The sequence below is a fragment of the Patella vulgata genome, chromosome 7 (genome assembly GCF_932274485.2).
Source record: "Patella vulgata chromosome 7, xgPatVulg1.2, whole genome shotgun sequence".
Classification (NCBI taxonomy): Eukaryota; Metazoa; Mollusca; class Gastropoda; family Patellidae; genus Patella; species Patella vulgata.
In genome coordinates this window covers 43,308,961-43,321,975 of record NC_065885.2, presented here as the reverse complement: position 1 = coordinate 43,321,975, position 13,015 = coordinate 43,308,961, and the positions used below count along the sequence as shown (strand labels likewise).

General features: G+C 40.6%; 1 protein-coding gene across 1 annotated transcript in view; it reads right to left on the bottom strand.

Moving 5' to 3' along the window:
* LOC126827965 (WASH complex subunit 4) overlaps positions 1–3,311 on the bottom strand; it is a 106,318-nt gene extending 103,007 nt beyond the window's left edge. Inside the window, exon 1 of the mRNA XM_050557547.1 lies at positions 3,207–3,311. Coding sequence (XP_050413504.1) covers positions 3,207–3,261 — 55 coding nt within the window. The 5' untranslated portion in view covers positions 3,262–3,311. The remainder of the gene's footprint in view (positions 1–3,206) is intronic.
* Between the last annotated feature and the right edge of the window lie 9,704 nt (positions 3,312–13,015).

Below are 13,015 nucleotides of genomic sequence, written 5' to 3'. Positions count from 1 at the left end.
ACTAGACTTAGCACTGGGGAGGTAGATAAGTAACTGAGTTATAGGTCAGTATCTTTTTTTAGTCAATTGACTACAAAACTTGCTCAAAGGAAGGCCTTACGACGGTCCACTACTGTTGCTGGAGCAAGGCGGAAGATAGTTCCTTTAGGAACTGTCTCTGATCGGACTATGTCCGCTGACAGTTTCTACCGCTTACTATATACTACTATATAGCTGCAATATGAAAATACCGCTCATCCCCACCTCTGATCTAAGGCTATTTTTAAATCCTTACTGACTATTTTTCACCCTGATTCTTCTTTGCTTCCCAAAGGAATCATTTCTTGCCACAACTGACACACATTTATAATAATTCAACACTATTTTCAAGCAGAATTTTGTGATAAAAAACATAGGCCTACACAAAATACGTTTGATCTGATCAGACATTACGAGACTCGGACATGCACAGACACGCATGTTTATTTAATCGCTAAATTCTACTTGAAAATAGTGTTGAATTATTATAAATTTGTGTCAGATATGAGGAGATATGATTCCTTTTGCGAAGAATAAACATTCACATCAATCACGGTGAAAAATAGAAGGTAAGACTAAGAGTTCCAGAATAGCCTGAGAACAGAGGTGTGGAAGAGCGGTATTTTACCGTATTTTCATATTGCAGATACATAGCAAGCGGTAGGAACTGTCAGCGGACACAGTTCACTCAGAGACAGTTCCTAAAGAAACTAGGCGGAAGACATCAGTAGTGGAACCATTTCTAACCGTAATGTATGACTATATGGACTAAGACTAGTAATTATTTCCCCTTATTTCATGATGGACGAATGTAGTGCGAGTTATAAATAGACAATTTTTCCCTTAATTTTTTTCTCCCCTCTTCCTGCATTTTTGGGTTGACTTTTTGGTCTAGAATTGGAGAAAAGGGATCAAATTTGCAATTTCAAAACAGTTTTGGGTAATACTGATGATATTACAGCGGAGGGATAGGGGGTGTAAAGTGTCTTTCTGCAGAGCAATCATTAGGCGTTTTTGTGAGTCGATTAGATTAGGTTTTGATTTGCTAGTACGATTTGGTATGATTTCGATTTGATTAGCTATGGTCCACAAATGTGAAATTTGATAATTACGATTTGGTGAGATGGCTGCCACCACGGACACCGATCAGAAAAAAAATTGTCTCTGCTAACATGACGAGGGGGGGCGTGTGTTTCACGTGTAGTCCAAGTTACCTACAGATTACAGTGACACTGCTGGCACCCAGAGGGCCTAAAATTGCTTAGAGCCAGAGGTGATCTAACATTCTTGTGGACTATAAAGTTAACATTAAAGGAGCTAAATCGCTAACATTTGGGACCTAGAAATTGACAAAAGTGGGTCGCAATGCATATAATACTGTAATATGAATGTATATAAACTGATTTACATTCAATGGTTTCCGTTTTTACTCCAATTTCAAATCCGTTATGTTCGGCGAAATAAGCCAGCAGTCTCAAGCGAGTGCAAATTTCTAGCGTCTGGTTATTCCAGTTTACATACGCCGTTTGATTTGGTGCAATGTGTCTAGCCTCGTCCCTCGAGTCTCTTGGTACCACCTTGGGCTGAAGCGCATTATGGTACACGATTCGTGTACCAATGGTAAAATGTTTATTTTGTCTTAAATATTGGATATCAAAAGCCCATCTTTTCCCGTTAAGATCACAACATAATTTGACAAATAAATCGTGTTTTCAATGTTGAAGATTTTGGATGATATTGAGTTAGAGACTTAGCTACTTTAAACACATCAAATGCGTTTTAAAAAAACATTTTTTATGGAGAAAAACAACAATAAGCATTAAAAATTACTTACGATGTCGAACATTCCGCCATTTTGAAAACGTCAAATATAATCGCCTAAACACCTCCTGGGACGATTAGGTCGATTTGCCTAATCAGTTGAGTTAAATCGTCTCACAAATGTAACGATTAGCATAATCAACTTGGTTCACAAATGCGTATAATAGCTAATCGGTCTAATCTAATCGGTTCACAAAAACGCCTCTTGTGTCGGAAGTGAGATTTTCACCCCTGTCAACTTCAAATCTGTGTAGCAAAAAATCTAAATGGTCAACCCCCTACAAAATTATGATGAGGAGATTGCCAAATATTGTCCCCATTGTGCCTATAAAGATTGGAACCAACGGAATGTTGAGCAAAAAGCTACAGCCTGTGATGTTACAGTCATTTAACATTGAAGTCAATGGGCAAATAATTGCTAGTCTGAGACCATATATGTAGGGTGACCCACCATAAATAAATATCTCCAAATATCTCGACAATTACGCCACAATATTTATATATATGCCAAGCCTCCAATCAGTTTCACACAATTATAGTCACTAAATAAACGATCATGTTGTACTTAATAAGCTATGACCATTAATCATCTATAAATAATAGACTGAAAACTGGTTCCAAGTTGCGTCCATAACATCCAGACACTTTTGAGTAAAAGATAGGTTACGTGCCCTTGTTTTGAAATTAGTCTCGCTTAACTAGTCTATCGACCATTCTACGTCTGATTGACAGGTCGGGATAATCAAGACTACTTTTTTACGAAACATAACAGAAAGCTAGAACAAGAAATTGAATTTAGAAATAAGCACTTTAGACAACTCAACAATTGTTTTAAGAAACTTGTAAAAGTAAAATGAAACTACTGCTAGTATCATGTTCCTGCTAAAGAAAGTGATTCAGAGATAGTATTTGTACTAAACCAAAAGATGCCGCTCTTAACGGTACAGTTAATGATAAAGCAATTTAAAAAATAAAACAAATGTAATTACTAAAGCTGCTGTAATAACCAAGAAGCTAAATTTTACTGCTATTCAAGATTTTTTACGGCTGTAATAGTTGATATATTTGTAGAGAATTGCACGTGCCATGGCTATTTATCGACTAAAGCGAGTGCGGGGTAGTCAGAAATCAGTTCGAGACACGCAACTGAAGCGTGCACATTTAGCCGTCTCGAGACCAACTTTCTGTAAAGTGCACGGGTCACCCTAATACATGATTATGAGTTGACCGTTCGGCGTACGCTGCCCGACGGAATATTCCAGACAGACTCACTTCACATGCTGAAACCAAGGTTGATAACAGAAGATTCCCACTCACACGGAGTTTTACACAATTATGTTTATACTTTACAATATAAAACGTCATACTTAGCGATCCATCATCAAATTTGTCAAATTCCCAATCTGGCGACTTAGTCGCCATTTTGACACCGCCTCATGTGATCATGTGACTACTTTTACTTTATCAATATCAATTCACGTCATATCCACAGAGGATTACGAAAGTCTTCTAACATCTCTGTAAAAGATGACTACCTTCAACACGTGACTTTTCATCGTGCGGCGTCAATCATTGGCAGCACACATATTCTCACACTGATCCGCAGTAATTATATTCGCTTGGCCGCTACAATCACTGATAAGCCAGGATGACATCGAAAATGATCGATGCGACTTAATGACTCCAAAATATTAACTTTTTTCTTTCGACAAATTAAATTCTGAAACATTTTTTTTAAGTGTTAGAAAAATAAATAAAGGTGTTTGAAGTATATCTGGATAAAAAATATTCCATATTTAGCGTAAATAGGTACAGAAAATAGTACGCGGAGGCGTAAAATGGCTGCCCGTACCAGTTCATATTAATACGTTCGATGTAAACAACGCACGTGTGACCATCAATTTGACGGTTTTTTCTGTTTGTTTGCTTTTGGAACATTTGGATTATTTTCCTGTTGTACTGAACACCGTTTATGATTGATTAAGGATTCTTAATATTGTGTTTTTAAACTTAATTGACCGGTTTTTCAACCAAAAAGATGTGAGATACCGCAGAGAATCCAAATTCTTCCCGTTTCAAAACAACTGTGCGCTGAGTCTTGCATACACATGTAGAACTACATCTATGATTCTTGTTAGCCAGGATTATAATATTGGTGGAAGTTGTTTGAGGGCCATACTATATACCGGAAAACAACCGGAAAACACAGGAAAACAACCGAATACCGGAAAACACCGGAAAAACACTAAATACCGGAAAACATCCTAAATACCGGAAAACACCCTAAATAGGTAAACAACGCACGTGTGACCATCAATTTGACGGTTTTTTCTGTTTGTTTGCTTTTGGAACATTTGGATTATTTTCCTGTTGTACTGAACACCGTTTATGATTGATTAAGGATTCTTAATATTGTGTTTTTAAACTTAATTGACCAGTTTTTCAACCAAAAAGATGTGAGATACCGCAGAGAATCCAAATTCTTCCCGTTTCAAAACAACTGTGCGCTGAGTCTTGCATACACATGTAGAACTACATCTATGATTCTTGTTAGCCAGGATTATAATATTGGTGGAAGTTGTTTGAGGGCCATACTATATACCGGAAAACAACCGGAAAACACAGGAAAACAACCGAATACCGGAAAACACCGGAAAAACACTAAATACCGGAAAACATCCTAAATACCGGAAAACACCCTAAATAGGTAACCCGGAGCCTGGTCCTCTGTGTGCGGTTTTGGACCAAGTGAGCGCCGATGAAGGAAGGTCAAGGTCATTACGATGTTCGTTTTACAAATAGGCCCCCCCCCCCCAAAAAAAAAATATATTTCCGATTTTTTTTTCTCCAAAATTTTGTTAATGCCTATTATGTTTTGAATGTTTTAAAAGACGCAATCAGTCTACCTCCATCATTGACCATATTTTATTTTGTATTTTAATTTTAGTTTTCAGTAAATTTCAGTAGATTTCAGTGTTTCAGTATTTCAGTAGATTAAACAATTAAACACAGCCCTCTGAGGGCCCCGTTATATGCCGGTTGCGCCGGTCTCCTGATTCTTACCAGTAACGCTGGCATCAGGGTGGTACGAATTAGTGGAAGGCACGATTAGGCCAACTCCTTCCTAGGTAACAAAAAATCGCATCATAAAACAGCAAGTATCATCAAAAGCGAGTTAATAAATCTCTGAATAGTTCTAGTTGAAGTTCGAGATTTAACCGCTATGTGTCCTAATCACCAAACGAAATGGATGCCACGCAATTCTCGGACAGGCTGTAATCTGAAAAGTGTCTATCCTTTCCAAGAGCTATCCATCTCGTTGGAAGGGCTAAAAATCTACTTGTTTCTGAGCTTACTTTCATTCAAGGGTCAAATATAAACACTTGAACCATAATAATATTCAACATATTCCATCATATTCCGAGGGCCGCACACAGGATTTTTTTCTGGATTTATACTTTTCGAGCTTTTTTCCCCAACTCGTTGACCAGTTTTCCTTGAGAAAACCCCAACTTTCGCCCAATTGTCCATGAGAAAACTACATATTCTATCTTACTGCATTGACGGGAAGTGGTAAGCTGGACGTCTGTGGAAATGGTTGATCGATAAATTTTCAAGGAAGCAATTGTTGTTTTTGTTTGTGAAATAGAGGACTCTAGCCGATGAGGCTACTTTCCCCCCGAGAACCTCAGGCAACCAATTTGTTTTATGTACTACTATCGTAATAAAACTTTACTATGTTAACCACTTCCTGGTGGCTGAAGACTTACACCGAATGCGTATTCGGAAAAAAAATGTTCCCGAGAAAATGTTTTTTCCGACAATCGATATTCGAGATGTCTTCTGTTGCACAAAGTATGCTGCACTGTGTAAGAACTTGCATCCTTTGATCTGAAGATTGTAGATGGAAAAGTATCATTTGCACTATTTCAAAGTAAACCTGCATTTTCGTATATCATCCCGTAATTTGTGATTAATGACAATGACTGTGGAAATAATATGGGTTGAGGAACGGAAGATTTATGTTCGTCACGTGACTGGACAACTCCACCCCCGTCCCACCCTGACGATGATCCCTCCCGGAGCGGCGCAGTTTACTCTTCTAAGTTTTCCGGTAGCTATTTAGTAATGCGGAGTTTGGTCCTCGTGATTGGTTTTGGACCAGGTGAGCGCTGATGAAACAAGTTCATTAACATACAAGCGAGCGATCGCCTACGGTCAAAGAAAAATTTATTTTCAGATTTTTTTTAACAATTTCTTCTCCCAAATTTCTCTCAAAAAAAAAAATTCAATTTTTTTTCCAGTATTTTTCTCTGTAAAATTATTTTCTAAAACCAATTTTTCGGAAAAATTCGATTTTTTTTTTGTGACAGAAATTTTTTTTCGTCAAAAAAATTTTGGAGAAAAATAAATCGGAAATCTTTTTTTTTTGGGGGGGGGGGGCTATTTGTAAAACGAACATCGTAATGACCTTGACCTTCCTTCATCGGCGCTCACTTGGTCCAAAACCTCATACAGAGGATCAGGCTCCGGGTTACCTATTTAGGGTGTTTTCCGGTATTTAGGATGTTTTCCGCTATTTAGTGTTTTCCGGTGTTTTCCGGTATTCAGTATAAAATGGTGTTTTCCGGTTGTTTTCCGGTGTTTTCTGGTATATAGTATTGCCGTTCAAATATGTAATCGAAAACTCAAAATTCCAAGAAATAATATTAGTAAATTTTCAAATTTTGAAGAAAAAATGAGAACGACAAGATATCTCTCTTCGACCGTTATCGCATCCGCAATATCCCCAGCTGTACAAAAATATAACTTTTTCGAAAATCGGTTGGGAATTGACATAGTAGGGCCGACTTTCAATTTTCGTGCACGTTAAAGATTTACTTCACTTCGGGTCTGTTCATAACTTTCGCGATAGTTATAAGTACTAACAGTTTAAAACATGTGAAAATCAATATTCAGAACTCTACCTGTCACAGTTTCAAAGATCTACACGAATTAGATAAGGAATAAACAAAACAGTTTTCCGATTGGGACAAAAAAGGAATCTTGGGTCTAAGATAACTACCAAAACTTACAAGCATTAGATTTTCATTTTTGATGAGAAGAAGGCGACTTCCTTATAAATAGCCGCATCGGATTCCTTTATTTTCAATGGTATCAAGTGATGACGTCATGTAGACAAATGACCTCGCATATAAATTCTACGACTAAAAGAATCTTAGGTCTAAGATAACTACCAAAACCTAAAACATACTTACAAGCATTAGATTTTCATTTTTGATGAGAAGAAGGCGACTTCCTTATAAATAGCCGCATCGGATGTCGCCAATTTTCTGGTTTTGTGCACGTACGTTAATTCAGGGGAAGTTCCCTGACTGGAATCAGTATCCGAGGATTGCGTATTACGCGTTACAATACGTGAACACCCAATCCAAATCTAAACGTGGACAAGACAAACCACCCTTGCAATTGACGGATATCGAACAATTGAGGGAGATGCATGCCAAACAGTCATGGGATCATGTCATCATGAAGCGACGCCTACCTGGGCGCGACAGAGGGCTTTTCGCCATGAAAACCATCGACAAAGGCCAGGTAGTGATCGATTAAAGGGGTATTTATCGGACCGGTTCCGATGGCAAGCGCGTCTACAAGTCTGGAACCATAGAAATGGGTTACATGTTCCAGTTCCATCATAACAGCACCGGCATTTCTTAAAAAATTCTGGGTAGCAATTGCTGTTTGGGGTCGAGCATTGTCTTGTTGAAACATTAGTCCAGGCCCATGTCTCTTCATAAACGGAAGAACAGGTTGCAAAATCTGATCCCTTGGACAACAACAAGAGGAGAACGTCCATGTGAACAAAAAGAACCCCAAACCATGACGCTGCCCAAATCGGTCAACTTCTCTGACGCATACTTGAGCGTAACGTTCACCTCGTCTGCTGTACACTCGGGCCCTGCCATCGGCAAATCTCAAAGTGAATCGAGATTCGTCACTAAAGACAACCGAATTCCACTGTCTTTGAGTAAATCTTACTGTCTTGTGGCCCACACAAGTCGGTTACGGCGATGAAGAGGTGTCAATATTGGTCCATTATAGGGCCTCCGAGCTCGAAGACCAGCAGCCTGCAAGCGATTTCGAACAGTTTGTGCAGTTACCCTTCCACCAAATATCTCTCTACTTGTGGAGGTTGCAGTGACAAATCTGTTTCTAAGATGGCGTAATCGTATTGCTTGATCTTCCTGGAGTGACGTCACACGTGGCGCTCCCGCCCTTGGGCGATCGGCAATAGTTCCAGTTTGAAGCACTCTCATTCTAAGATTAATTATTGTCTGGCGTGAACAATTAAAGGCTCTTGAAACAGTGACCACAGACTGTAGACCTTCTACATTTGAAAGGCGCGGCATTTTCTAACAAAGATGAAAATAACAATTTTAATTTGTTTTTCCAGTTCAAGTTACGTGTGCGTGTTCAGTTTAAGCAAACTTGCATCGATTGACCTCACAAGTTTGTGTTTGCGCGTGTTTTTCATCTGTATATGCTCAAAAGTCATGTGATCCACGTGACTTTACAATTTTATGAAATTAAAGGCTTCTTACTACTTACTATCGTTAGAAACACTTTAAAATTTATTTGACTAACCAGAAAATTTTTTTTGTTGAAATTCATCAGTGTCAAGTTTTTAATTTGGCTGAGTATTTTTCTTCCGTTTTGTTTTTCAGATGTGTTTCCAGTAAGACAGTATCCTTAAGCCTAGGACGCCTTATAGGGATTTGTTTGTATTTGTTTCTTTTATGTTTTTTCTTTCGTTTGTTTTTCAGATGCGTCTGGGCTAAAACCGAGGATGGGTCGTTTGCGTTTTTTTTTTTTTTTTGAATACGACATCTGGTGTTATCACACATGTCCTCTTTATTAAAAACTATCTCATATTAAGTTATTATGACTAGTGCGAAAACACCGGGAGTTATATTCTTCGGGCCATATAGAAGCTACCTCCTCGTGGTATGGCCTGGATACCAATGGAATAAACACATTCCGCTGGTAACGAGACGCGTCTAAGACTTAAATAGTTTCCTCTTTTCGTCGTAATTTTCCACAAGTTGAACCAAGGAATGCATCCGAAGGGTTTTTTTCCTCGGTGTGATGCCATTATAGATCGATATGACGATCCAAAAACAAGTTGATTCGAGTAATAATATTTCTAATGGATTTTGATGCGAAACGTCGGGTAATCAGCATCTCCCGGCCTTGTTGAGACGAACAACAGCACCTTTTGGCCAAACGGGCTTTTTCGGCCGTGTTCAGCAATAGGATGTTCAGGAAATTAGGTAATAATACGGTACCAAACTCTCTGGGTCTACCTGCCAAATTTTGTGGCCTTCACAGCCTTTGCGAGGGACATTTTTCGGAGCGGAAATGCGAAAGAAGCCCCGTCCAGCACGAGAATGTGACGATCTTGGCTTCTCTCATTCTTCCGCCCCATCTCAGGAGCTGTTTGGGCAAGTTCTGCTGGCAATGTCTCCCAATCGATTATTTCCTGTGTATTGGGAATTATACGGTTTGAAAGCTGAAGATCGTGCGATTTCAAAGAGATGTCACACGAGAAGTTACGAAGATCGCAACCGCAGCAAATTCTGCAGCAATTGCGTATGGTGTGTGTGCGTGGCGGGGGGGGGGGGCATTGTTAGGAACCGTTTGCTGGCAAGCAAAAGTATAAAACTGTCCAGCGATTTATACAATGGGGAGCCGCACCCAAGGGATTTTTCGTTCGCGAATGTTCGAAAGGTAACCGTAACCTGAAAATGCTATCCCATACCACAAGCTCGACCGAGGAATGCACGCGAAGATTTTTTTACTCGGTGTGGAAACGTAGTGGAAGCCCAGTCCTGCATTCAGACTCCCTAGATCCACCCTTTGATGCCATTATACATCGATATGACAACCCAAAACAAGTTGATTCGAGCAATAATATTTCTAATGGATTTGATGCGAAACGTCAGGTAATCTAGCATCTTCCGGCCTTGTTGATACAAACAACAGTACCTTCTGGCCACAGCAGCGCCATGCCGTGCCGGTAAATAACGAAAACTGGCTTTTTCGGCCGTGTCCAGGAGTTCGATGTTCAGGAAATTAAGCAATAATACGGTACCACACTCCCTGGGTCTATCTGCCAAATGTTGTAGCCTTCACAGCATTTGCGAGGGGCATTTCTCGGAGCGGAAACGCGAAAGAAGCATGGTCCGGCACGAGAATGGGACGGATCTTGGCTTCTCTCATTCTTCCGCCCCATCTCCGGAGCTGTTTGGGCAAGTTCTGCTGGCAATGTCTCCCAATCGATTATTTCCTGTGTATTGGCAATTATACGGTCTGAAAGCTGAAGATCGTGCGATTTAATAGAGACGTCGCACGAGAAGCTACGAAGATCGCAACAGCACAGCAAATTCTGCAGCAGTTGCATAAGGAGGGGACATTGTTAGGAACCGTCGTTCACTGGCAAGCAAAAGTATAAAGCTGTCTAGCCATTTATACAATGGGGGGCCACAACCAAGGGATTATTCTTTCGTCACCGTTTGACCGTAACATGAACATGCTATCCCATACCACGTTTTGATCACGGCAGCGCCGTAACGTACCGCTAACAGACGAAAACTGTTTTGTACGGCCGTCTTCGGGCCCCAAGTTGAAAGTTTTGAGTGCGCTATTCAAGAAATCGGGCGAGAATGCGAAGGAAAACTCCTTGGACCGATTTTTGTGGCCTTCACAGCCCTTACAAGGGACATTTCTCGAAACCTACGAAAACTGTTGTTTTCAGGCAGTTTTCTGTTCGACAGTTTCAAAATGTCAGCGCTATCATACTCTAATTTAAGCCACATTGTGCGAGCTTGGCAGCCACTGCGAGCGACACATTTCGGCGCAGAAATGCAAAAGACGTCCTGTGCGGCACGAGAATATGACAAATCTCGGCTTTTTTCAGTCTCCGTGGAATGATCGGCCGTTCGTTGTGACGAATTATGCGACAATCGCAACCCCACTACCCAACACCGTTTTTTTTGGGGGGGGGGGGGGAGGGGGAATAATGATCTAGCTTACTGAAAGCCACTTTTAGATTCGAGTAATAATATTTATAATGGGTTTGATGCGAAACGTCAGATAATTCAGCATCTCCCGGGCTTGTTTAGGCTATCCACACCACGTTTTGGACACAGCAGCGCTATGCCGTTTTCAGGCTCCCAGTAGAAAAGTTTCGCTCTCCAATTGTCGAATTATGTGACGATCGCAGCACACTCTTTTTGGGGGGTTTCGTGGGGGATATTTGTCGCTCCCAATCTCCCTCCATCCACCTTACTAAAAACCGCTTTTGATTGATATGGCAAACCCACAAAAATAGGTTTGTGGCGAAACGTTAGATAATTTAGCATCTCCAAGGCTTGGTGAGACTATCCAGCATTTAGACCACTGTTTTCAGCGTAACATGAGTACAGCTTCATCAAGCTGGGCATTTTTCGTGCGGGGTTGTGTGAGCACAACTCACCGAAGGTGACTGTAATCGAAATGAAATAAAATGGAGTTTAACGTCCTACTGTTTTGCTCCGAACTGGGCAGAAATGGGCATACGCCATACAGTGTGCAACGAGGAAAATTTTGCCCGGACAGCGGCACTACGGCCTACTCTTATATCCAATTGTCGAATTAACCAGCATTTAGACCAATGGGCTTTTTCGTGCGGGGTGGTGTAATCGGAACATGCTATTCTACAACATGTTTTGGCCACGGTAGCGCCGTAACACATTGATAACTGTGTTTTACGGCCGTTTTCGGGAACGCAGTTGAAAGATTTAATGAATGCGAAGGCATTTTCTCATTCCATCAACAGACGAAAACTGCTCTCTGACGAAAACTGCTTTTTTAAGGCCGTTTTCGGGATACCAGTTGAAAATGTTTTAGCGCGATTGGAAGAGAATGAGTGTTCAAATTCACTGGAACTCCCCCCCCCCCCCAAAGTTTGTGGTCTTGGCTGCCCTTGCGAGGGACATTTCTCGGAGCGGAAACACAAAAGAATACTGGACCGGAACGGTCGGAAAGCTAAAGATCTTGCAATGTCAAAGAGCCGTATAGTACCGGTAAAAGACGAAACGGGTCTTTTCGGGCGCCAAAGTTGGCTGGCTAGCCAAAGTGGTCAATACAAATTATAAAACGGGTCATCATGTGCGCAAACATTGATACAAAATAATCAAATAGCAACTATAAAATACTAGTTGCATGAAGGAAAAGTCGATTTCAGCCCAGGATTGAAGATTGTGATTTAAGGGGAGCGAACTTACTTACCAGGTGTTAGACCACTGTTTTCAGAGTAACATGAGTATCATAGCTTCTTCAAGTTTGGGAGCCGCGCCCAAGGGATTTTTCATGCTTGGTTGTTCGAGATGATCTACCAGCCGAGCTGTGGCTTTCACAGACCTTGCGAGGGACATTTCTCGTCCCGCCAACAGACGAAAACGGCTCTTTTGCTTTCGTTTCCTCGTGCTCCTCGACTGAAGTATTTCAGCACCATGTTTACGAAATTGGCCGAAAAGGCGCTTCCAAATTCTCTGCCAAATTTATAAAGTGGCCTCCCTCACGCAAATGAAGTGATGACGCCACCCATATAAAGTGTCGGTGACACTAAACCGAGACGTGCTTGAAGTGAAAAATTTGATATCTGAAGTGTTCATTTCTACCACACTTCCGTAACAACACTTCAAATTTTCAATGAAATAAAGGCAGAAATGATGTTGAAGTGAGGAAGAAGCCATGCCAAATATGCAAATTAGGCTTCAACGAAGTGTTCACTTCAACCAAGTGCTTATCGGGTGTTTTTCTCACTTCAACTCAGTGCTTATCGGGTTTTTTTCTCACTTCAACTCAGTGCTTATCGAGTGTATTGCTCACTTCAACACAGCGCTTATTGAGTGTTTTGCTCACTTCAAACCGGTGCTTTTCTCACTTCAACCCAGTTCTTATTAGGTGTTTTTCTCACTTCAACCCATTGCTAATGGAGTGTTTTTCTCACTTCAAACCGGTGCTTATCGGGTGTTTTTCTCACTTCAACCTAATGCTTATGGAGTGCTTTTCTCACTTCAACTCGGTGCTTATGGAGTGTTTTGCTCACTTCAATCCAGTTATTATGTAGTGT